Source organism: Coenobita brevimanus, chromosome 61, assembly GCF_032717465.1.
Source record: "Coenobita brevimanus isolate Jiangsu-jjx chromosome 61, ASM3271746v2, whole genome shotgun sequence".
NCBI classification, from domain to species: Eukaryota; Metazoa; Arthropoda; class Malacostraca; order Decapoda; family Coenobitidae; genus Coenobita; species Coenobita brevimanus.
In genome coordinates, this window is record NC_137014.1 from 44,860,265 (window position 1) to 44,885,806 (window position 25,542).

A 25,542-nucleotide genomic window follows, 5' to 3' on the forward strand; every position below is an offset into this window, starting at 1 on the left:
TTTTTTTTTGTCAGGTGTAGTCAGGATTCCGGGGGCTTGAATGGTGAGCGAAATGGATTCTGGCCCATTGCTTTGGGTAGACTTCGATTGGTGTCTCATTCTGTCAGTGTTTACTCTTGCTTTCTGGACCCGACCACACCCCAAGAGGAAAGGAGGTATGGATGATGATGATGATGATGATGATGATGATGATGATGATGTGATGCCAGACAAGTGTATAACCTTATGGGAGACATCTTGCATCGAAGGAGTCATACAGTGTCATTCAGTGGAAATGAAAGCAGGGAGTACTGGCACATGGTTTATATTTGTCTATAATGTGGTTGTGTATAGGGACCTCATGGGCTGAAACTGTTTAGTTTTATTTATTTATTTTTTTTGTAGTGGAAAAACCTCAGTGAATTATGAATGGAGAAGTGAAAAATAGTTATAAAGAAATAACATCAAAATATATCCAGAGCATAATACGTAGCAGAAACTGGTATACCTATTAAAATTCCCATATTTTCATGGCACACTCAATGTCAACGGTTCCTGTACATTATCTCAAAACTGCGATTGATACTAAATGAGGTCTTGCTCGTTTAACCAGTCCGATTCATGAGGGTGTCAGTCTCATGGCAGGAATTTGAAACCCAGATCAATATAAGGACAACTGGCTGCAGATGTACTGCCAATTATACTGCCTGTTTCATTTTGCTACTGTACTATTACTGTATCATGAACTCTAGTGATGGCCTGGGTCGTGGAAGATCTTCACCTTCTGGGTGTGCAGATTCTTCAGAGAATCATACACACGACGGTCAGGGATGTGACGATCATATGGGAAGCCCATTGGTTTCTTGTCTGGGTATTTCTCGCCTTGAATGCCGCAGTAGCCGTGGGTGCTGCCATGATCGTTGCTCACCAAGTCATCATGAACGGCGTCATCACCACTGGAGATGTACACGTCGAAGTAGAAGTCCATTCCCTCCTCAGTGCCCTTTGGCAGGAGGAGCCTCTGTGGAATACCACAGCCGCGGCCAGAAGCCAAGTTGAGGGAGCCACCGCCTGCGACAGCTGCATCGGTGTCGTGGATCAGTTTGGGGAAGGAGATGCGGTCAGGGATGGCCACGTTGGAGTCAGAGGAGCGTCGCGCAATGTTGTTGTCTCCGGACTTCACTGTAGGATTTTAAAAATTTATTAAATAAAAAAAAAAGAAACCAAGATGGTAGCAATGAGGCAAAAGAATTTATGATACTTGATAGTAAATAAAAATTATAAACAAGTCAAGACATCAAGCAGAAATTAGTTATCAGCTAGGATACTTACCATCAACCCAGAACAAATCAAGCAATATGCCTTCCCAGCGGACATAGTCGATGTCCATTTTGATGTGGTTCTCATCATATACTGGAGCAATGTAAACCCTGACAGTAATCGTTTCAGCATGGTCTGCGTGGACGTGGATGTTGTAGGTGAAGTCTTCGTGGTTGAGGCGGGGAATGTGAGCAGTGACCTTAACATCTTCCACACCCTCTGTGGTGTCCAGAGCATTGCCAAGGTCGAAAGTGAAGTCCTCAAAGTAAGTTTTGAGGTTACTGACATCGACACCAGTGATTTGAATGTTAGGGTCGGCGAGTTGCTCCTTGGTGTATGGTGGAAGCTTATCCTTGTGTTCCTTAAAGATGTTATCCATGTACTTGTGGAGGCGGAAGAAGGCAGGGTCGCGAGTGGCAGTCTCAAAATGTTCCATAACTCCTGGAGGCAAGTCGAACTTGCCGTGAGGGTCCGCCTGAGCACCCAGCACGCGGTGAGCCTGGTTGTGGAGAGCACCATAGTAGGCAGAGTTGGGGCTGTATGTGGAGGATTCAATAACATCACCCAGGATATCAATACCATGGTCATTGTCGATGTCAATGTGAGTGCCATCATCATTCTCGATGAACCCATGAGCAATGGCATCACGAATACGGCTTTCCGTTATCGTCAAGTCACGAATGCGAGCAACTCCATCAACGTCCTCAAATTCCTTGTTGTCTGGACGAGAAGGAAACTCTCCCCCGTACTTGTAGGAAGTGTGGGGTGCAAATCCATCCTTGATGGGGCGGTCCCAGTAGAGTTCGTCAACAGGTGATAGGTAATTTGAGAGTCTCTCAGCATCGAACCTGACTGTGAGCTGGTGGTGAGCCCAGAAGAAGAGTTCTCCCTTGCGGTCAATTTTCTCTCCGTGCCACCAGAAGGGGAAGTCCATGTGCCAGTGGACGTGGTGAGAGTTGATGCCAATATCTTCACCAAAGTAGGCGACCCTCTGCTCTGGGTTCTTCTTGCTGCCGGTGAAGTGCATCTCAAAGTTGCCTGGGTGTTGAGTCATCTTTGCACTGTAAGCCTCGTTGATGACTTCAGAGTTGGTGAACAGGTGAGGGGTGACTTCATAGAGAGGTGGAAGGACGACGTCCTGAGTTAGAGGAGAGTGGGTGACAGCCACGTAAAGGGCATAAACAAACTCTCCTTCATTCATTTTCTCTCTGAAGAAGGCAGCATTTTTCTTGAAAGTTTCGAAGTCATTGGCGTGGAGGAGCACATCGACGAGCATGATAGCTTCCTCACGTTGTCGGGTGTTGAAGAGGGAGAACCAGTGGTGCTGCTCAAGGACGCGGTGGTCTTCGATCTCGTCCAGAAGATGGTTGGCAGCAGCACCTCCGTCACTGAAGTGAGCTGCTTCACTTCTTGGGTTGTAGCTGGTAGCAGCTGCTTTGAGGTCAGTATAGGCGGATGGGAGGTGACTGGTGATCCTGTTGAGGAGGCGGTTGATTGCCTGTTGCTTGTGGGGGAGGTCAGTGTCGGCGGCCACCGTGGCCACCGCCACCAGGAGAACTGCTGCCACTGCTGTCCACTTCATGCTGATCACTGCAGGTGTGTTGCATCTCATCCTCACACTCCTTATATACCCCATGTTGCACAGTATCACTTGAACTTTGTCCACTCTCAACAGCAGACAAAAATGTTATGCACCTTGTCATTCTTGCCCTTGTTACGTGACCGGCTTATCACTCTCTTTAGCTTTTTTTTTTTTTTTTTTTTTTTTTTTTTTTTTTTATATCAGTGCTTCAAGATACAGTATATCATAGAATGGCATGTAGTTTGGTTACTGTAATCTTACATAGAGAGATTCATACCATCATTGGACCATTACCGCAAAACTTACATGGTACACCTTCACAGGCTATGCTCCCCACACCTTATTCCGTCTCCGTCTGCCGTGTCTCCCCGTCCTTATTGATCGTATCCTCCCAGCCTTTCCATTTTGAGATGCTGAAGCATCTCTTGGAGCGGCTCTGTTCGTCTGTCCTTCACTAACGTTTTTTTCGGACGTGAGATGGTTCAGTTCTATACACTCCAGCGACGCCACACCACATCACAGATCACACCATACCACTCAGCACACCATACCACCCTCCCACACAACACCACACCAGTGGCGTTAATCGAGGGGCCGTGAAGTTTCCCCAAATATCATTTTTGTTCTTTACTGATGTGCCGGACTCTTGGCCAGTCCTAATGTATTTCTTTCATTTGGCGGGGATTCCCTTGAGGTGATTAAGATGTTGAGGTGACAAGAATAAGAAAATGACGTCATCTTAGGTGTTAGAAGTGATGATGTTCTCTGGTGAGTTGGATACAGTCGTATAGAAATGTGATAAAGCTTATTTTTTTTTGGACTCAGCTGCTGCGTTTTTTGCTGTTTTCTCCTGTTTTATGATACTTTCCCAGTTCTTGTTTCTTCCTTTCCATTACTTTCTGTTACTTTCCCTTACTTTTCTGCCTCTCTTCACTATCTTCAACGAGTTTCTTGTACTGTCCACTGCTTTCACTTTTCACTCTACTTGTCCCATTTTTTTTTTTTTACGGCCATACCACGTTGAGTACACCGCTTCCCGTCCGATCAGCGAAGTTAAGCAACGTTGGGTCTGGTTAGTACTTGGATGGGTGACCGCCTGGGAATACCAGATGCTGTTGGCATCCCTACGTGTCAAGTGGGGTTGGTGGAGGATTAGTGCCCCTCCCTGTAAAACAATTAACTCTAAGCCGTTGGCCACCCCGTTTGGGATACATGGCGTCTGGCAATGAATGAATGAACCATAATTTTCTGCCACTTTCCACTACTTTCTGCTACTCCCAGCTACTTTCTACTCCTTTCCCATGCACCTTGCTGCTTTCTCATACTTTCTGCAATTTTCCCAAACATTCTGCTACTTTTCACTTAATTCTGGAACTTTGCACCGTGTTCTGCTACTTCCCACTTCATTCTGCTTCCTGCGACACCTTTTTGCTACTTTCCACATACTTTGCATCTCTTCACTACTTCCTGGTATTTACTACTTATTTTTTGCTACTTTCCATTAAATCCTGCTTCATTACAATACTTTCTCCTACTGTGCCACACTTTTTATTTTCCCTATTGTTCTGGTACTTTTAGTTTCTGACACTTTTTACCTTGCTACTTTTCGCTTTTAATTTTTTTTTATAATTCCAGTCCTTTCTGCTACTTTCTTCTACTTCCTTATACTTTCCTCTACTTTTCCTACTTTTTGTTACTTTCCACCACTTTTCAGCATGTTACATGCCATAAGTTTTGTTACTTTCCCTCATTTTTGTTACTTTATGCTAGTTTTTCTTACTCTCCAGTATAGTTTATGCTACTTTCCACTACTTTTTCCTGTGTTCCAGTATTGTATGCAACTTTCCACTGCCGTCTGCCACTTTCCCTTACTCTCTGCAACATTTCACTACTATCTGGTACACTTTCTGTTACTTTTCACTACTTTCTGCTGCTTTCTCCTACATTCTGTTACTTTCCAGTACTTTCGGTAACTTTCCCCAGCATTTTGTTACTTTCCATCACTTTCTTCTACTTTCTCCAACTTCCTTTTACTTTCCACTACTTTCTGCAACTTTCCCAAACTTTCTGTTACTTTCCACTACTTTCTTCAACTTTCTCCAACATTGTTACTTTCCCATACTTTCTGCAACACTCCCCAACTTTCTGTTACTTTCTTCTGCTTTCCCCAACTTTCTCCAACATTGTTACTTTCCCATACTTCTTCTACAGTACTTTCCCCAACTTTCTGTTACTTTCTTCTACTTTCCCCAACTTTCCGTTACTTTCTACTTTCTTCCACTTTCCCCAAGTTTGTGTTACTTTCTTCTACTTTCTCCAACATTGTTACTTTCCCATACTTCTTCTACAGTACGTTCCCCAACTTTCTGTTAGTCTCTTCTACTTTCCCCAACTTTGTGTTACTTTCTGCTACTTTCTTCTACTTTCCCCAACTTTCTTTTACTTTGCACCACTCTCCTTTGTTTCTCTGTGTTTTTCCCGTAGTCTTTACTTTCTCATACCTTTCATTTGGCTACTTTTCTGCTACTTTCCTCTACCCCCTGATATTTTCCACTAATTTATGTTACTTTCCACCAGTTTCTGCTACGTAGCACCATATTCTGCTACCTTTCGGTACTATTTGCTACTTTCCGTTATTTCTGCTACTTTCCATAACTTTTCCTGCTCCCCCAAACTTATGATACTTTCCGCCACATAGGCCTCTTTTCAGCTTCTGGTATTAGTCCTTCTGTATCATAGTAACATACCATCACCCATTCTTCTGCAGTACGTTATTAGATTTTAGCAATTAGTCATTAAATAGATAGATAGATAGATAGGTAGGTAAATAGATAGATAGATAAATATATAGATAGATAGATACACACTACTGCACTTTCATTATAGGAATATAAAAAATTAATACCTATAGGTGCAAATTCAGTACATAGCGAATAAAGACTCGCTGTAGCTGCTGCCCGTCCCACAGCTGAAACACACCTGTCGCGCGACAGAATACTCTCCTGTGAACAGACCCGTGACCTCATGTAGCCACTGACCCCAGGTGTCGGCGGGCGGGCAGGGCGGGCGTGCACTGATGGCTTGTTCCGGCGACAGTTTTGTTGTGCATGCCACGTGTGACCAGCCTCATATCGCTGCACGTACTTCAGAGCTGACGCCAGTTGTTGCGCGGCAAAAACATTCTTATGAAAAGGACCAAACTCATTTCCAGCTCGGCAGGCGTAAGGTGTCGTTAGACAGGAGAATAAAGTCAACCAGTAGCCAAGGACACTCATTCCCGCCTCATAACTTCACCTCATTGAATGTCACGCAGCCATGACGAAGTTGTGAGTGGCCCGGTTCCCTCAGGTGAAAGCAAACTGGGCAGAGTGGCAGCAGGAACGTCCATGGAGTTAAAGAGTTAATTTGTTCAGGAGAGTGGAGTGTCTTATCTGTCTTATCCTTCTTATCTCCGGATTAATATGCTGTGGTTAACAGAGCCTCCAGTAGCCTCTGACCTTGATCGCTGACCTTGACCTCTGACTACTTGTTCTCAAAATCCATCGCTTTATCCTTGCCTTACCCTCAACCCTTCCACCATGTTTGATATAAATTGATCAAAACTAAGAGTTCATCTGGCCAGGTGACCTTGACCTTTGACCTATTATCCTTAAAATCCTTCCACTCTGGTCCCACTAGCATGGCATTACAACAGCCGCTGTGCTTCCCACTCAGCAGGGGTCCTCAGAGGGCACAGTGACGCCCTGCCCAGAGTTTGACCTTGGCCTCTGACTTGTGTGCACTTTCGACTGATGTGCACCTTTGACTGATGTGCACCTTTGACTGATGTGCACGTTAGACTGATGTGCACGTTTGACTGATGTGCACCTTTGACTGATGTGCACTTTTGTCTGATGTGCACCTTTGACTGATGTGCACCTTTGACTGATGTGCACCTTTGACTGATGTGCACCTTCGACTGATGTGCACCTTTGACTGATGTGCACCTTTGACTGATGTGCACCTTCGACTGATGTGCACCTTTGACTGATGTGCACCTTTGACTGATGTGCACGTTTGACTGGTGTGCACCTTCGACTGATGTGCACGTTTGAGTGATGTGCACCTTTGACTGGTGTGCACGTTTGACTGATGTGCACCTTTGACTGGTGTGCACCTTTGACTGATGTGCATCTTTGACTGGTGTGCACCTTTGTCTGGTGTGCACGTTTGACTGGTGTGCACGTTTGACTGGTGTGCACGTTTGACTGATGTGCACGATTGACTGATGTGCACCTTTGTCTGGTGTGCACCTTTGACTGATGTGCATCTTTGACTGGTGTGCACGTTTGACTGATGTGCACCTTTGACTGGTGTGCACGTTTGACTGATGTGCATCTTTGACTGGTGTGCACCTTTGACTGATGTGCACCTTTGACTGGTGTGCACCTTTGACTGATGTGCACCTTTGACTGGTGTGCACCTTTGACTGATGTGCGTCTTTGACTGGTGTGCACCTTTGACTGATGTGCACCCATAATTTAACTTTGGCTTCTGACTGATGTGCACCCATATCGAATCACGTCCGCCCAAACCCACACGTAAAGTATATGCCTTTTATTGAGAAATCACATCAGGTATTCATGAGTTATTTTGGTAACATACATACATAGAGAGAACCCGACTGTATCACAGCACAGTACTCGACTGTATCACAGTACAGTACTCGACTGTATCACAGTACAGTACTCGACTGTATCACAGCACAGTACCCGACTGTATCACAATACAGTACCCGACTGTATCACAGTACAGTACCCGACTGTATCACTGTACAGTACACGACTGTATCACAGTACAGTACCCGACTGTATCACAGTACAGTACCCGACTGTATCACAGTACCGTACCCGACTGTATCACAGTACAGTACCCGACTGTATCACAGTACCGTACCCGACTGTATCACAGTACCGTGCACGACTGTATCACAGTACAGTACACGACTGTATCACAGTACAGTACATGACTGTATCACAGTACAGTACCTACACCTTTGGGATGATTTTTCAAGTAGTGAGTAGCGAGACCAGGAGGGCATGTAGGTGTGGACGAGCTCCCTTCTATTTTTCTGTGAGAATTTTTGATGTGGATGATGATGATGATGATGATGATGATGATAGAGTATATGTGTTTATTGTGCATCATTGCTGACTACACCGTGTACTATAGAATGAAGGTTGAAGTGCTATAACAACTACTACAGGTGTTACATAAATACATTACTTGTGTACACCTTCACGCATTCAGTTCCATTAACATGGCAATAATATTACACTGTCTGACCATGGGCTCACCTCTCAGTGTTGCAGTGACTTCACTGGTAAATAAACCATTAGATTAACACTCAACCAGTGATCTGAATAAGGATAATATGAAGGAAATGAGACATTATTTAATCGTAGTAAGGGATGTCAGACTTTTATTTCTCATTAATTAATTTGCATTACAGATTCAGTTTGTTTGCTATCATGATTGTATCAGCAACAGTTCTGTTTGATGTTAATAATAAACAGATACTGGAATCATATTTCAAGGATACTGAGGATCTTAACTATCGTTTGGTTCGTGGAAGATCTTCACCCTCTTGGAGTGTAGGTTCTTCAGAGAATCAAACACACGGACGTCAGGGATGCGACGATCATATGGGAAGCCCATTGGTTTCTTGTCTGGGTATTTCTTACCTTGAATCCCGCAGTAGCCGTGGGTGCTGCCATAATCGTTGAACCTCAAGTCATTGTGAACGGCGTCATCACCACTGGAGATGTACACTTCGAGGTAGAAGTCCATTCCCTCCTCAGTGCCCTTAGGCAGGAGGAGCCTCTGTGGAATACCACAACCGCGGCCAGAAGCCAAGTTCAGGGAGCCACCGCCTGCGACAGCCGCGTCGGTGTCTTCGATTAGCTTGGGGAAGGAGATGCGGTCAGGGATGGCCACGTTGGAGTCATCGGAGTGACGTGCGATTCTATTGTCTCCAGCTGTCACTGTACGATAAAAAGAGAAGGAAAAGAAGTGCTTAGTTAAACAAAAGACACCACGAAATTGTGGCACTGAGACCAAACCTATTATAATAAATGGTAATAGGCAAAAACTATTAGCTGTTAGTGGTATCAGTCATTCATTACTTTTCATCTAGGATCCTTACCATCAACCCAAAACAAGTCGAGCAGTATGGCCTCCCAGCGTGCAGTGTCTGTGTCCATTTTGATGTGGTTCTCATCATATACTGGAGTAATGAAAACCCTGACAGTAATCGTTTCAGCCTGGTCTGCGTGGACGTGGATGTAGTAGACGTAGTCTAGGTGATTGAGGCGCGAAATGTGAGCAGTGACCTTAACATCTTCCACACCCTCTGTGGTGTCCAGAGCATTGCCAAGGTCGAAAGTGAAGTCCTCAAAGTAAGTTTTGAGGTCAGTGATCTCGACACCAGTGATCTGAATGTTAGGGTCAGCGAGTTGCTCCTTGGTGTATGGTGGAAGCTTATCCTTGTGTTCCTTAAAGATGTTATCCATGTACTTGTGGAGGCGGAAGAAAGCAGGGTCGCGAGTGGCAGTCTCAAAATGTTCCATAACTCCCGGAGGCATGTCGAACTTGCCGTGAGGGTCCGCCTGAGCACCCAGCACGCGGTGAGCCTGGTTGTGGAGGGCACCATAGTAGGCAGAGTTGGGGCTGTATGTGGAGGATTCAATAACATCACCCAGGATATCAATACCATGGTCATTGTCGATGTCAATGTGCGTGCCATCATCATTCTCGATGAACCCATGAGCAATGGCATCACGAATACGGCTTTCAGTTATCTTCAAGTCACGAATGCGAGCAACTCCATCAACGTCCTCAAATTCCTTGTTGTCTGGACGAGAAGGAAACTCTCCCCCGTATTTGTAGGAAGTGTGGGGTGCAAATCCATCCTTGATGGGGCGGTCCCAGTAGAGTTCGTCAACAGGTGATAGGTAATTTGAGAGTCTCTCAGCATCGAACCTGACAGTGAGCTGGTGGTGAGCCCAGAAGAAGAGTTCTCCCTTGCGGTCAATTTTCTGTCCATGCCACCAGAAGGGGAAGTCCATGTGCCAGTGGACGTGGTGAGAGTTGATGCCAATATCTTCACCAAAGTAGGCGACCCTCTGCTCTGGGTTCTTCTTGCTGCCGGTGAAGTGCATCTCAAAGTTGCCTGGGTGTTGAGTCATCTTTGCACTGTAAGCCTCGTTGATGACTTCAGAGTTGGTGAACAGGTGAGGGGTGACTTCATAGAGAGGTGGAAGGACGACGTCCTGAGTTAGAGGAGAGTGGGTGACAGCCACGTAAAGGGCATAAACAAACTCGCCTTCATTCATTTTCTCTCTGAAGAAGGCAGCATTCTTCTTGAAAGTTTCGAAGTCATTGGCGTGGAGGAGCACATCGACGAGCATGATAGCTTCCTCACGTTGTCGGGTGTTGAAGAGGGAGAACCAGTGGTGCTGCTCAAGGACGCGGTGGTCTTCGATCTCGTCCAGAAGATGGTTGACAGCAGCGCCTCCGTCATTGAAGTGACCTGCATCACTCCTTGGGTTGTAGCTGGCAGCAGCTGCTTTGAGGTCAGCATAGGCGGATGGGAGGTGACTGGTGATCCTGTTGAGGAGGCGGTTGATTGCCTGTTGCTTGTGGGGGTCAGTGGCGGCGGCCACCGTGGCCACCGCCACCAGGAGAACTGCTGCCACTGCTGTCCACTTCATGCTGATCACTGCAGGTGTGTTGCATCACATCCTCACACTCCTTATATACCCCATGTTGTACACTATCACTTGAACTTTGTCCACTGTCAACAGTAGACAAAAATGTCATGCACCTGGTCATTCTTGCCCTTGTTACGTGACCGGTTTATCAGTCTCTTGAGCTTTTTTTTTTTTTTTTTTTTTATCTATGGTTCATGATACAGAATATCATAGAATGGCGTACATTTTGATTGTTTTAATCTTACATATAAAGTTTCATTCCATCATTGGACCATTATGGCAAAACCTACAAGGTACACCTTCACAGGCTATGCTCCCCACACCTTATTCCGTCTCCGTCTGCCGTGTCTCCCCGTCCTTATTGATCGTATCCTCCCAGCCTTTCCATTTTGAGATGCTGAAGCATCTCTTGGAGCGGCTCTGTTCGTCTGTCCTTCACTAACGTTTTTTTCGGACGTGAGATGGTTCAGTTCTATACACTCCAGCGACGCCACACCACATCACAGATCACACCATACCACCCAGCACACCATACCACCCTCCCACACAACACCACACCAGTGGTGTTAATCGAGGGGCCGTGAAGTTTCCCCATATATCATTTTTGTTCTTTACTGATGTGCCGGACTCTTGGCCAGTCCTAATGTATTTCTTTCATTTGGCGGGGATTCCCTTGAGGTGATTAAGATGTGGAGGTGACAAGAATAAGAAAATGACGTCATCTTAGGTGTTAGAAGTGATGATGTTCTCTGGTGAGTTGGATACAGTCGTTTAGAAATGTGATAAGGCTTATTTTTTTGACTCAGCTGCTGCGTTTTTTGCTGTTTTCTCCTATTTTATGATACTTTCCCAGGTCTCGTTTCTTCCTTTCCATTACTTTCTGTTACTTTCCCTTACTTTTCTGCCTCTCTTCACTATCTTCAACGAGTTTCTTGTACTGTCCACTGCTTTCACTTTTCACTCTACTTGTCCCATTTTTTTTTTTTTTACGGCCATACCACGTTGAGTACACCGCTTCCCGTCCGATCAGCGAAGTTAAGCAACGTTGGGTCTGGTTAGTACTTGGATGGGTGACCGCCTGGGAATACCAGATGCTGTTGGCATCCCTACGTGTCAAGTGGGGTTGGTGGAGGATTAGTGCCCCTCCCTGTAAAACAATTAACTCTAAGCCGTTGGCCACCCCGTTTGGGATACATGGCGTCTGGCAATGAATGAATGAACCATAATTTTCTGCCACTTTCCACTACTTTCTGCTACTCCCAGCTACTTTCTACTCCTTTCCCATGCACCTTGCTGCTTTCTCATACTTTCTGCAACTTTCCCAAAGATTCTGCTACTTTTCACTTAAGACTTTCTCCTACTGTGCCACACTTTTTATTTTCCCTATTATTTTGGTAGGCCTACTTTTAGTTTCTGACACTTTTTACCTTGCTACTTTCCGCTTTTATTTTTTTTTTTTTATAATTCCAGTCCTTTCTGATACTTTCTTCTACTTCCTTATACTTTCCACTACTTTTCCTACTTTTTGTTACTTTCCACCACTTTTCAGCATGTTACATGCTATAAGTTTTGTTACTTTCCCTCATTTTTGTTACTTTATGCTAGTTTTTCTTACTCTCCAGTATAGTTTATGCTACTTTCCACTACTTTTTCCTGTGTTCCAGTATTGTATGCAACTTTCCACTGCCGTCTGCCACTTTCCCTTACTCTCTGCAAGTTTCCACTACTATCTGGTACACTTTCTGTTACTTTTCACTGCTTTCTGCTGCTTTCTCCTACTTTCTGTTACTTTCCAGTACTTTCGGTAACTTTCCCCTTCATTTTGTTACTTTCCATCACTTTCTGCTACTTTCCCTAACTTTCTGCTATTTTCCACTACTTTCTCCAAGTTCCTGTTACTTTCCACTACTTTCTTCTACTTTCCCCAACTTTCTATTACTTTCTACTACTTTCTTCTACTTTCCCTAACTTTCTTTTACTTTGTACCACTCTCCTTCGTTTGTCTATGTTTCTCATACCTTCCATTTTGCTACTTGTCTGCTACTTTCCTTTACCCCCTGATATTTTCCACTAATTTATGTTACTTTCCACCGGTTTCTGCTACGTAGCACCATATTCTGCTACTTTCCATTACTTTTGCGCTTTTCCCTGTAATTTCTGCTACTTTTCACAACTTTTTTCCTGCTCCCCCAACTTTGATACTTTCCGCCACATTCTGCTACTGTTCACCGTATTCTGCAACTTTATGATACTTTCCGCCACATTTTGTTACTTTTCACCGTCTTCTGCTACTTTATGATACTTTCCGCCACATTCTGCTACTGTTCACCGTATTCTGCTACTTTCTACTACCTTTTCACTACTTCCTTCTACTTTCCGCATCTTTCATCCATCCATCACTACTTTCATCTTCTTTCGCCTATTATCTGTATATTTTCACTACTTTCTCCTGTTTTTCCGTTCGTATCAATTATTCTTTGGCACTTTTCACCAATGACGATATTTTTCATTAATTTCCAGTGCTAAAGAATTGTGCTGAGCGGTGATCAAAACCGTACCGTACCCGACTGCATCACAGCACAGTACTCGACCGTATCACAGCACAGTACACGACTGTATCACAGTACAGTACACGACTGTATCACAGCACAGTACTCGACTGTATCACAGTACCGTACCCGACTGTATCACAGTACAGTACCCGACTGTATCACAGCACAGTACCCGACTGTATCACAGTACAGTAACCGACTGTATCACAGTACAGTTCCTACACCTTTGGGATGATTTTTTAAGTAGTGAGTAGCGAGACCAGGAGGGCATGTAGGTGTGGACGAGCTCTCTTCTTTTTTCTGTGAGAATTTCTGAAGTGGATGATGATGATGATGATGATGATGATGATGATAGAGTATATGTGTTTATTGTGCATCATTGCTGACTACACCGTGTACTATAGAATGAAGGTTGAAGTGCTATAACAACTACTACAGGTGTTACATAAATACATTACTTGTGTACACCTTCACGCATTCAGTTCCATTAACATGGCAATAATATTACACTGTCTGACCATGGGCTCACCTCTCAGTGTTGCAGTGACTTCACTGGTAAATAAACCATTAGATTAACACTCAACCAGTGATCTGAATAAGGATAATATGAAGGAAATGAGACATTATTTAATCGTATTAAGGGATGTCAGACTTTTATTTCTCATTAATTAATTTGCATTACAGATTCAGTTTGTTTGCTATCATGATTGTATCAGCAACAGTTCTGTTTGATGTTAATAATAAACAGATACTGGAATCATATTTCAAGGATACTGAGGATCTCAACTATGGTCTGGGTCGTGGAAGATCTTCACCCTCTCGGTGTGTTGGTTCTTCAGAGAACGAAACACACGGACGTCAGGGATGCGACGATCATATGGGAAGCCCATTGGTTTCTTGTCTGGGTATTTCTGGCCTTGAATGCCGCAGTAGCCGTGGTTGCTGCCATGATCGTTGGTCACCAAGTCATCATGAACAGCGTCATCACCACTGGAGATGTACACTTCGAAGTAAAATTCCATTCCTTCCTCAGTGCCCTTAGGCAGGAGGAGCCTCTGTGGAATACCACAGGCACGGCCAGAACCCAAGTCGAGGGGGCCACCACCTGCGACAGCTGCGTCGGTGTCGTGGATCAGCTTGGGGAAGGAGATGCGGTCAGGGATGGCCACATTGGAGTCAGACGAGCTACGTACAATGTTGTTGTCTCCAGCTTTCACTGTATGATAAAAAGAGAAAGAAAAGAAGTGCTTAGTTAAAAAAATGAAACCACGAAATTGTGGCACTGAGACCAAAGCTGTTATAATAAATAGTAATAGATAAAAACTATTAGCTGTTAGTGGTATCAGTCATTCATTACTTTTCATCTAGGATCCTTACCATCAACCCAGAACAAGTCGAGCAGTATGGCCTCCCAGCGTGCAGTGTCTGTGTCCATTTTGATGTGGTTCTCATCATATACTGGAGCAATGAAAACCCTGACAGTAATCGTTTCAGCCTGGTCTGCGTGGACGTGGATTTTGTAGGTGAAGTCTTCGTGGTTGAGGCGGGGAATGTGAGCAGTGACCTTAACATCTTCCACACCCTCTGTGGTGTCCAGAGCATTGCCAAGGTCGAAAGTGAAGTCCTCAAAGTAAGTTTTGAGGTTACCGACTTCGACACCAGTGATCTGAATGTTAGGGTCGGCGAGTTGCTCCTTGGTGTATGGTGGAAGCTTATCCTTGTGTTCCTTAAAGATGTAATCCATGTACTTGTGGAGGCGGAAGAAGGCAGGGTCGCGAGTGGCAGTCTCAAAATGTTCCATAACTCCCGGAGGCATGTCGAACTTGCCATGAGGGTCCGCCTGAGCACCCAGCACGCGGTGAGCCTGGTTGTGGAGAGCACCATAGTAGGCAGAGTTGGGGCTGTATGTGGAGGATTCAATAACATCACCCAGGATATCAATACCATGGTCATTGTCGATGTCAATGTGAGTGCCATCATCATTCTCGATGAACCCATGAGCAATGGCATCACGAATACGGCTTTCCATTATCTTCATGTCACGAATGCGAGCAACTCCATCAACGTCCTCAAATTCCTTGTTGTCTGGACGAGAAGGAAACTCTCCCCCGTACTTGTAGGAAGTGTGGGGTGCAAATCCATCCTTGATGGGGCGGTCCCAGTAGAGTTCGTCAACAGGTGATAGGTAATTTGAGAGTCTCTCAGCATCGAACCTGACTGTGAGCTGGTGGTGAGCCCAGAAGAAGAGTTCTCCCTTGCGGTCAATTTTCTCTCCGTGCCACCAGAAGGGGAAGTCCATGTGCCAGTGGACGTGGTGAGAGTTGATGCCAATATCTTCACCAAAGTAGGCGACCCTCTGCTCTGGGTTCTTCTTGCTGCCGGTGAAGTGCATCTCAAAGTTGCCTGGGTGTTGAGTCATCTTTGCGCTGTAAGCCTCGTTGATGACTTCAGAGTTGGTGAACAGGTGAGGGGTGACTTCATAGAGAGGTGGAAGGACGACGTCCTGAGTTAGAGGAGAGTGGGTGACAGCCACGTAAAGGGCATAAACAAACTCTCCTTCATTCATTTTCTCTCTGAAGAAGGCAGCATTTTTCTTGAAAGTTTCGAAGTCCTTGGCGTGGAGGAGCACATCGACGAGCATGATAGCTTCCTCACGTTGTCGGGTGTTGAAGAGGGAGAACCAGTGGTGCTGCTCAAGGACGCGGTGGTCTTCGATCTCGTCCAGAAGATGGTTGGCAGCAGCACCTCCGTCACTGAAGTGAGCTGCTTCACTTCTTGGGTTGTAGCTGGTAGCAGCTGCTTTGAGGTCAGCATAGGCGGATGGGAGGTGACTGGTGATCCTGTTGAGGAGGCGGTTGATTGCCTGTTGCTTGTGGGGGAGGTCAGTGTCGGCGGCCACCGTGGCCACCGCCACCAGGAGAACTGCTGCCACTGCTGTCCACTTCATGCTGATCACTGCAGGTGTGTTGCATTACATCCTCACACTCCTTATATACCCCATGTTGCACACTGTCACTTGAACTTTGTCCACTCTCAACAGCAGACAAAAATGTTATGCACCTTGTCATTCTTGCCCTTGTTACGTGACCGGCTTATCACTCTCTTTAGCTTTTTTTTTTTTTTTTTTTTTAATCTATGCTTCATGATACAGAATATCATAGAATTCCGTATACTTTGGTTGTTATAATCTTACATAGAGAGATTCATACCATCGCTGGACCATTACGGCAAAACCTACATGGTACATCTTCACAGGCTATGCTCCCCACACCTTATCCTGTCTCCGTCTGCCGTGTCTCCCCGTCCTTATTGATCGTATCCTCCCAGCCTTTCCATTTTAAGATGCTGGAACATCTCTTGAAGCGGCTTTGTTCGTCTGTCCTTCACTAACGTTTTTTTCGGACGTGAGATGGTTCACTTCTATACAGTCCAGTGACGCTGCTTTCTCATACTTTCTGCAACTTTCCCAAACATTCTGCTACTTTTCACTTAATTCTGGAACTTTGCATCGTGTTCTGCTACTTCCCACTTCATTCTGCTTCCTGCGAGACCTTTTTGCTACTTTCCGCATACTTTGCTTCTCTTCACTACTTCCTGGTATTTACTACTTATTTTTTGCTACTTTCCATGAAATCCTGCTTCATTACAATACTTTCTCCTACTGTGCCACACTTTTTATTTTCCCTATTATTTTGGTAGGCCTACTTTTAGTTTCTGACACTTTTTACCTTGCTACTTTTCGCTTTTATTTATTTTTTTTTATAATTCCAGTCCTTTCCGCTACTTTCTTCTACTTCCTTATACTTTCCACTACTTTTCCTACTTTTTGTTACTTTCCACCACTTTTCAGCATGTTACATGCCATAAGTTTTGCTACTTTCCCTCATTTTTGTTACTTTATGCTAGTTTTTCTTACTCTCCAGTATAGTTTATGCTACTTTCCACTACTTTTTCCTGTGTTCCAGTATTGTATGCAACTTTCCATTGCCGTCTGCCACTTTCCCTTACTCTCTGCAAATTTTCATTACTATCTGGTACACTTTCTGTTACTTTTCACTACTTTCTGCTGCTTTCTCCTACTTTCTGTTACTTTCCAGTACTTTCGGTAACTTTCCCCTTCATTTTGTTATTTTCCATCACTTTCTGCTACTTTCCCTAACTTTCTGCTATTTTCCACTACTTTCTCTAAGTTCCTGTTACTTTCCACTACTTTCTTCTACTTTCTCCAAGTTTTTGTTACTTTCCACTAATTTCTGCAACTTTCCCAAACTTTCTGTTACTTTCCACTACTTTCTTCTACTTTCCCCAACTTTCTGTTACTTTCTACTACTTTCTTCTACTTTCCCCAACTTTCTGTTACTTTCCACTACTTTCTTCTACTTTCCCCAACTTTCTGTTACTTTCTATTACTTTCTTCTACTTTCCCCAGCTTTCTTTTACTTTCTTCTACTTTCCCCAACTTTCTGTTACTTTCTACTACTTTCTTCTACTTTCCCTAACTTTCACTTTACACCACTCTCCTTCGTTTCTCTATGTTTCTCATACCTTCCATTTTGCTACTTTTCTGCTACTTTCCTTTACCCCCTGATATTTTCCACTAATTTATGTTACTTTCCACCGGTTTCTGCTACGTAGCACCATATTCTGCAACTTTCCATTACTTTTGCTATTTTCCCTGTAATTTCTGCTACTTTTCACAACTTTTTTCCTGCTCCCCCAACTTTGATACTTTCCGCCACATGCTGCTACTGTTCACCGTATTCTGCAACTTTATGATACTTTCCGCCACATTTTGCTACTTTTCACCGTCTTCTGCTACTTTATGATACTTTCCGCCACATTCTGCTACTGTTCACCGTATTCTGCTACTTTCTACTACCTTTTCACTACTTCCTTCTACTTTCCGCATCTTTCATCCATCCATCACTACTTTCATCTTCTTTCGCCTATTATCTGTATATTTTCACTACTTTCTCCTGTTTTTCCGTTCGTATCAATTATTCTTTGGCACTTTTCACCAATGACGATATTTTTCATTAATTTCCAGTGCTAAAGAATTGTGCTGAGCGGTGATCAAAACCGTACCGTACCCGACTGCATCACAGCACAGTACTCGACTGCATCACAGCACAGTGCTCGACCGTATCACAGCACAGTACACGACTGTATCACAGTACAGTACACGACTGTATCACAGCACAGTACTCGACTGTATCACAGTACCGTACCCGACTGTATCACAGTACAGTACCCGACTGTATCACAGCACAGTACCCGACTGTATCACAGTACAGTAACCGACTGTATCACAGTACAGTACCTACACCTTTGGGATGATTTTTTAAGTAGTGAGTAGCGAGACCAGGAGGGCATGTAGGTGTGGACGAGCTCTCTTCTTTTTTTCTGTGAGAATTTCTGAAGTGGATGATGATGATGATGATGATGATGATGGTGATAGAGTATATGTGTTGATTGTGCATCATTGTTGACTACACCATGTACTATAGAATGTAGGTTGAAATGCTGTAACAACTACAGGTGTTACATAAATACATTACTTGTGTACACCTTCACGCATTCACTTCCATTAACATGGCAATAATATTACACTGTCCGACCATGGGCTCACCTCTCAGTGTTGCAGTGACTTCACTGGTAAATAAACCATTAGATTAACACTCAACCAGTGATCTGAATAAGGATAATATGAAGGAAATGAGACATTATTTAATCGTATTAAGGGATGTCAGACTTTTATTTCTCATTAATTAATTTGCATTACAGATTCAGTTTGTTTGCTATCATGATTGTATCAGCAACAGTTCTGTTTGATGTTAATAATAAACAGATACTGGAATCATATTTCAAGGATACTGAGGATCTCAACTATGGTCTGGGTCGTGGAAGATCTTCACCCTCTCGCTGTGTAGGTTCTTCAGAGAATCAAACACACGGAGGTCAGGGATGCGACGATCATATGGGAAGCCCATTGGTTTCTTGTCTGGGTATTTCTCGCCTTGAATGCCGCAGTAGCCGTGGTTGCTGCCATGATCGTTGGTCACCAAGTCATCATGAACAGCGTCATCACCACTGGAGATGTACACTTCGAAGTAAAATTCCATTCCTTCCTCAGTGCCCTTAGGCAGGAGGAGCCTCTGTGGAATACCACAGGCACGGCCAGAACCCAAGTCGAGGGGGCCACCACCTGCGACAGCTGCGTCGGTGTCGTGGATCAGCTTGGGGAAGGAGATGCGGTCAGGGATGGCCACATTGGAGTCAAACGAGCTACGTACAATGTTGTTGTCTCCAGCTTTCACTGTATGATAAAAAGAGAAAGAAAAGAAGTGCTTAGTTAAAAAAATGAAACCACGAAATTGTGGCACTGAGACCAAAGCTGTTATAATAAATGGTAATAGATAAAAACTATTAGCTGTTAGTGGTATCAGTCATTCATTACTTTTCATCTAGGATCCTTACCATCAACCCAGAACAAGTCGAGCAGTATGGCCTCCCAGCGTGCAGTGTCTGTGTCCATTTTGATGTGGTTCTCATCATATACTGGAGCAATGAAAACCCTGACAGTAATCGTTTCAGCATGGTCTGCGTGGACATGGATTTTGTAGGTGAAGTCTTCGTGGTTGAGGCGGGGAATGTGAGCAGTGACCTTAACATCTTCCACACCCTCTGTGGTATCCAGAGCATTGCCAAGGTCGAAAGTGAAGTCCTCAAAGTAAGTTTTGAGGTTACCGACTTCGACACCAGTGATCTGAATGTTAGGGTCGGCGAGTTGCTCCTTGGTGTATGGTGGAAGCTTATCCTTGTGTTCCTTAAAGATGTTATCCATGTACTTGTGGAGGCGGAAGAAGGCAGGGTCGCGAGTGGCAGTCTCAAAATGTTCCATAACTCCTGGAGGCAAGTCGAACTTGCCGTGAGGGTCCGCCTGAGCACCCAGCACGCGGTGAGCCTGGTTGTGGAGAGCACCATAGTAGGCAGAGTTGGGGCTGTATGTGGAGGATTCAATAACATCACCCAGGATATCAATACCATGGTCATTGTCGATGTCAATGTGAGTGCCATCATCATTCTCGATGAACCCATGAGCAATGGCATCACGAATACGGCTTTCCGTTATCGTCAAGTCACGAATGCGAGCAACTCCATCAACGTCCTCAAATTCCTTGTTGTCTGGACGAGAAGGAAACTCTCCCCCGTACTTGTAGGAAGTGTGGGGTGCAAATCCATCCTTGATGGGGTGGTCCCAGTAGAGTTCGTCAACAGGTGATAGGTAATTTGAGAGTCTCTCAGCATCGAACCTGACTGTGAGCTGGTGGTGAGCCCAGAAGAAGAGTTCTCCCTTGCGGTCAATTTTCTCTCCGTGCCACCAGAAGGGGAAGTCCATGTGCCAGTGGACGTGGTGAGAGTTGATGCCAATATCTTCACCAAAGTAGGCGACCCTCTGCTCTGGGTTCTTCTTGCTGCCGGTGAAGTGCATCTCAAAGTTGCCTGGGTGTTGAGTCATCTTTGCGCTGTAAGCCTCGTTGATGACTTCAGAGTTGGTGAACAGGTGAGGGGTGACTTCATAGAGAGGTGGAAGGACGACGTCCTGAGTTAGAGGAGAGTGGGTGACAGCCACGTAAAGGGCATAAACAAACTCTCCTTCATTCATTTTCTCTCTGAAGAAGGCAGCATTCTTCTTGAAAGTTTCGAAGTCATTGGCGTGGAGGAGCACATCGACGAGCATGATAGCTTCCTCACGTTGTCGGGTGTTGAAGAGGGAGAACCAGTGGTGCTGCTCAAGGACGCGGTGGTCTTCGATCTCGTCCAGAAGATGGTTGGCAGCAGCACCTCCGTCACTGAAGTGAGCTGCTTCACTTCTTGGGTTGTAGCTGGTAGCAGCTGCTTTGAGGTCAGTATAGGCGGATGGGAGGTGACTGGTGATCCTGTTGAGGAGGCGGTTGATTGCCTGTTGCTTGTGGGGGAGGTCAGTGTCGGCGGCCACCGTGGCCACCGCCACCAGGAGAACTGCTGCCACTGCTGTCCACTTCATGCTGATCACTGCAGGTGTGTTGCATCTCATCCTCACACTCCTTATATACCCCATGTTGCACAGTATCACTTGAACTTTGTCCACTCTCAACAGCAGACAAAAATGTTATGCACCTTGTCATTCTTGCCCTTGTTACGTGACCGGCTTATCACTCTCGAGCTTTTTTTTTTTTTTTTTTTTTTTTTTTTTATCAGTGCTTCAAGATACAGTATATCATAGAATGGCATGTAGTTTGGTTACTGTAATCTTACATAGAGAGATTCATACCATCATTGGACCATTACCGCAAAACTTACATGGTACACCTTCACAGGCTATGCTCCCCACACCTTATTCCGTCTCCGTCTGCCGTGTCTCCCCGTCCTCATTGATCGTATCCTCCCAGCCTTTCCATTTTGAGATGCTGGAACATCTCTTGAAGCGGCTCTGTTCGTCTGTCCTTCACTAACGTTTTTTTCGGACACGAGATAGTTCACTTCTATACACTCCAGCGACGCCACACCACATCACAGATCACACCATACCACTCAGCACACCATACCACCCTCCCACACAACACCACACCAGTGGCGTTAATCGAGGGGCCGTGAAGTTTCCCCAAATATCATTTTTGTTCTTTACTGATGTGCCGGACTCTTGGCCAGTCCTAATGTATTTCTTTCATTTGGCGGGGATTCCCTTGAGGTGATTAAGATGTTGAGGTGACAAGAATAAGAAAATGACGTCATCTTAGGTGTTAGAAGTGATGATGTTCTCTGGTGAGTTGGATACAGTCGTTTAGAAATGTGATAAGGCTTATTTTTTTGACTCAGCTGCTGCGTTTTTTGCTGTTTTCTCCTATTTTATGATACTTTCCCAGGTCTCGTTTCTTCCTTTCCATTACTTTCTGTTACTTTCCCGTACTTTTCTGCCACTCTTCCCTATCTTGAACGACTTTCTTGTACTGTCCACTGCTTTCACTTTTCACTCTACTTGTCCCATGTTTTCTTTTTTTACTGCCATACCACGTTGAGTACACCGCTTCCCGTCCGATCAGCGAAGTTAAGCAACGTTGGGTCTGGTTAGTACTTGGATGGGTGACCGCCTGGGAATACCAGATGCTGTTGGCATCCCTACGTGTCAAGTGGGGTTTGTGGAGGATTAGTGCCCCTCCCTGTAAAACAATTAACTCTAGGCCGATGGCCACCCCGTTTGGGATACATGGCGTCTGGCAATGAATGAATGAACCATAATTTTCTGCCACTTTCCACTACTTTCTGCTACTCCCAGCTACTTTCTACTCCTTTCCCATGCACCTTGCTGCTTTCTCATACTTTCTGCAACTTTCCCAAAGATTCTGCTACTTTTCACTTAATTCTGGAACTTTGCACCGTGTTCTGCTACTTCCTACTTCATTCTGCTTCCTGCGACACCTTTTTGCTACTTTCCGCATACTTTGCTTCTCTTCACTACTTCCTGGTATTTACTACTTATTTTTTGCTACTTTTCATTAAATCCTGCTTCATTACAATACTTTCTCCTAATGTGCCACACTTTTTATTTTCCCTATTGTTCTGGTACTTTTAGTTTCTGACACTTTTTACCTTGCTACTTTTCGCTTTTATTTTATTTTTTTTATAATGCCAGTCCTTTCCGCTACTTTCTTCTACTTCCTTATACTTTCCACTACTTTTCCTACTTTTTGTTACTTTCCACCACTTTTCAGCATGTTACATGCTATAAGTTTTGCTACTTTCCCTCATTTTTGTTACTTTATGCTAGTTTTTCTTACTCTCCAGTATAGTTTATGCTACTTTCCACTACTTTTTCCTGTGTTCCAGTATTGTATGCAACTTTCCATTGCCGTCTGCCACTTTCCCTTACTCTCTGCAACTTTTCACTACTATCTGGTACACTTTCTGTTACTTTTCACTACTTTCTGCTGCTTTCTCCTACTTTCTGTTACTTTCCACTAGTTTTTGCAACTTTTCCCAAATTTATGTTACTTTCCACTACTTTCTGCTGCTTTCTCCTACATTCTGTTACTTTCCAGTACTTTCGGTAACTTTCCCCAGCATTTTGTTACTTTCCATCACTTTCTTCTACTTTCTCCAACTTCCTGTTACTTTCCACTACTTTCTTCAACTTTCTCCAACATTGTTACTTTCCCATACTTTCTGCAACACTCCCCAACTTTCTGTTACTTTCTTCTGCTTTCCCCAACTTTCTCCAACATTGTTACTTTCCCATACTTCTTCTACAGTACTTTCCCCAACTTTCTGTTACTTTCTTCTACTTTCCCCAACTTTCTGTTACTTTCTACTTTCTTCCACTTTCCCCAAGTTTGTGTTACTTTCTTCTACTTTCTCCAACATTGTTACTTTCCCATACTTCTTCTACAGTACGTTCCCCAACTTTCTGTTAGTCTCTTCTACTTTCCCCAACTTTGTGTTACTTTCTGCTACTTTCTTCTACTTTCCCCAACTTTCTTTTACTTTGCACCACTCTCCTTCGTTTCTCTGTGTTTTTCCCGTAGTCTTTACTTTCTCATACCTTTCATTTGGCTACTTTTCTGCTACTTTCCTGTACCCCCTGATATTTTCCACTAATTTATGTTACTTTCCACCAGTTTCTGCTACGTAGCACCATATTCTGCTACCTTTCGGTACTATTTGCTACTTTCCGTTATTTCTGCTACTTTCCATAACTTTTCCTGCTCCCCCAAACTTATGATACTTTCCGTCACATAGGCCTCTTTTCAGCTTCTGATATCAGTCCTTCTGTATCATAGTAACATACCATCACCCATTCTCCTGCAGTTCGTTATTAGATTTTAGCAATTAATCATTTAATAGATAGATAGATAGATAGGTAGGTAAATAGATAGATAGATAAATATATAGATAGATAGTTACACACTACTGCACTTTCATTATAGGAATATGAAAAACTAATACCTATAGGTGCAAATTCAGTACATAGCGAATAAAGACTCGCTGTAGCTGCTGCCCGTCCCACAGCTGAAACACACCTGTCGCGCGACAGAATACTCTCCTGTGAACAGACCCGTGACCTCATGTAGCCACTGACCCCAAGTGTCGGCGGGCGGGCAGGGCGGGCGTGCACTGATGGCTTGTTCCGGCGACAGTTTTGTTGTGCATGCCACGTGTGACCAGCCTCATAGAGCTGCACGTACAGTACTTCAGAGCTGACGCCAGTTGTTGCGCGGCAAAAACATTCTTATGAAAAGGACCAAACTCATTTCCAGCTCGGCAGGCGTAAGGTGTCGTTAGACAGGAGAATAAAGTCAACCAGTAGCCAAGGACACTCATTCCCGCCTCATAACTTCACCTCATTGAATGTCACGCAGCCATGACGAAGTTGTGAGTGGCCCGGTTCCATCAGTGGCCCTGTTCCCTCAGGTGAATGCAAACTGGGCAGAGTGGCAGCAGGAACTTACATGGAGTTAAAGAGTTAATTTGTTCAGGAGAGTGGAGTGTCTTATCTGCCTTATCCTTCTTATCTCCGGATTAATATGCTGTGGTTAACAGAGCCTCCAGTAGCCTCTGACCTTGATCGCTGACCTTGACCTCTGACTACTTGTTCTCAAAATCCATCGCTTTATCCTTGCCTTACCCTCAACCCTTCCACCATGTTTGATATAAATTGATCAAAACTAAGAGTTCATCTGGCCAGGTGACCTTGACCTTTGACCTATTATCCTTAAAATCCTTCCACTCTGGTCCCACTAGCATGGCATTACAACAGCCGCTGTGCTTCCCACTCAGCAGGGGTCCTCAGAGGGCACAGTGACGCCCTGCCCAGAGTTTGACCTTGGCCTCTGACTTGTGTGCACTTTCGACTGATGTGCACCTTTGACTGATGTGCACCTTTGACTGATGTGCACGTTAGACTGATGTGCACGTTTGACTGATGTGCACCTTTGACTGATGTGCACTTTTGTCTGATGTGCACCTTTGACTGATGTGCACCTTTGACTGATGTGCACCTTTGACTGATGTGCACCTTCGACTGATGTGCACCTTTGACTGATGTGCACCTTTGACTGATGTGCACCTTTGACTGATGTGCACCTTTGACTGATGTGCACCTTCGACTGATGTGCACCTTTGACTGATGTGCACCTTTGACTGATGTGCACGTTTGACTGGTGTGCACCTTCGACTGATGTGCACGTTTGAGTGATGTGCACCTTTGACTGGTGTGCACGTTTGACTGATGTGCACCTTTGACTGGTGTGCACCTTTGACTGATGTGCATCTTTGACTGGTGTGCACCTTTGTCTGGTGTGCACGTTTGACTGGTGTGCAC

At 44.6% G+C, this 25,542-nt stretch overlaps 1 protein-coding gene, 3 non-coding genes and 3 pseudogenes across 4 annotated transcripts; 3 read left to right on the top strand and 4 right to left on the bottom strand.

The window, feature by feature from the left end:
* Positions 1-727: 727 nt before the first annotated feature.
* LOC145403686 (hemocyanin B chain-like) lies at positions 728-2,881 on the bottom strand. Its single transcript, XM_080275376.1, has 2 exons — positions 1,312-2,881; positions 728-1,161 (listed from the first exon to the last, which is right to left on the bottom strand). Exons 1-2 carry the CDS (start codon positions 2,879-2,881, stop codon positions 728-730), a joined length of 2,004 nt encoding a protein of 667 aa, XP_080131502.1.
* Positions 2,882-3,883: 1,002 nt separating this feature from the next.
* LOC145403867 (5S ribosomal RNA) lies at positions 3,884-4,002 on the top strand. Its single transcript, XR_013898062.1, has one exon. It is a non-coding gene; the product is annotated as a 5S ribosomal RNA (ribosomal RNA).
* A 4,468-nt stretch (positions 4,003-8,470) lies between these two features.
* LOC145403788 (hemocyanin A chain pseudogene) lies at positions 8,471-10,632 on the bottom strand (annotated as a pseudogene).
* Positions 10,633-11,616: 984 nt separating this feature from the next.
* On the top strand, positions 11,617-11,735 carry LOC145403871 (5S ribosomal RNA). Its single transcript, XR_013898065.1, has one exon. It is a non-coding gene; the product is annotated as a 5S ribosomal RNA (ribosomal RNA).
* Positions 11,736-13,966: 2,231 nt separating this feature from the next.
* Positions 13,967-16,131, bottom strand: LOC145403789 (hemocyanin pseudogene; annotated as a pseudogene).
* A 2,935-nt stretch (positions 16,132-19,066) lies between these two features.
* On the bottom strand, positions 19,067-21,231 carry LOC145403790 (hemocyanin pseudogene; annotated as a pseudogene).
* A 990-nt stretch (positions 21,232-22,221) lies between these two features.
* LOC145403891 (5S ribosomal RNA) lies at positions 22,222-22,340 on the top strand. Its single transcript, XR_013898084.1, has one exon. It is a non-coding gene; the product is annotated as a 5S ribosomal RNA (ribosomal RNA).
* Positions 22,341-25,542: the final 3,202 nt, after the last annotated feature.

Excerpts from the sequence above, each read along its gene's own strand:
- LOC145403686 (XM_080275376.1), bottom strand. The coding sequence starts at position 2,881 with ATGAAGTGGACAGCAGTGGCAGCAGTTCTCCTGGTGGCGGTGGCCACG. Across the intron at positions 1,162-1,311 it reads TGATTTGTTCTGGGTTGATG|TGAAGTCCGGAGACAACAAC; the intron begins GTAAGTATCCTA and ends AAAATCCTACAG.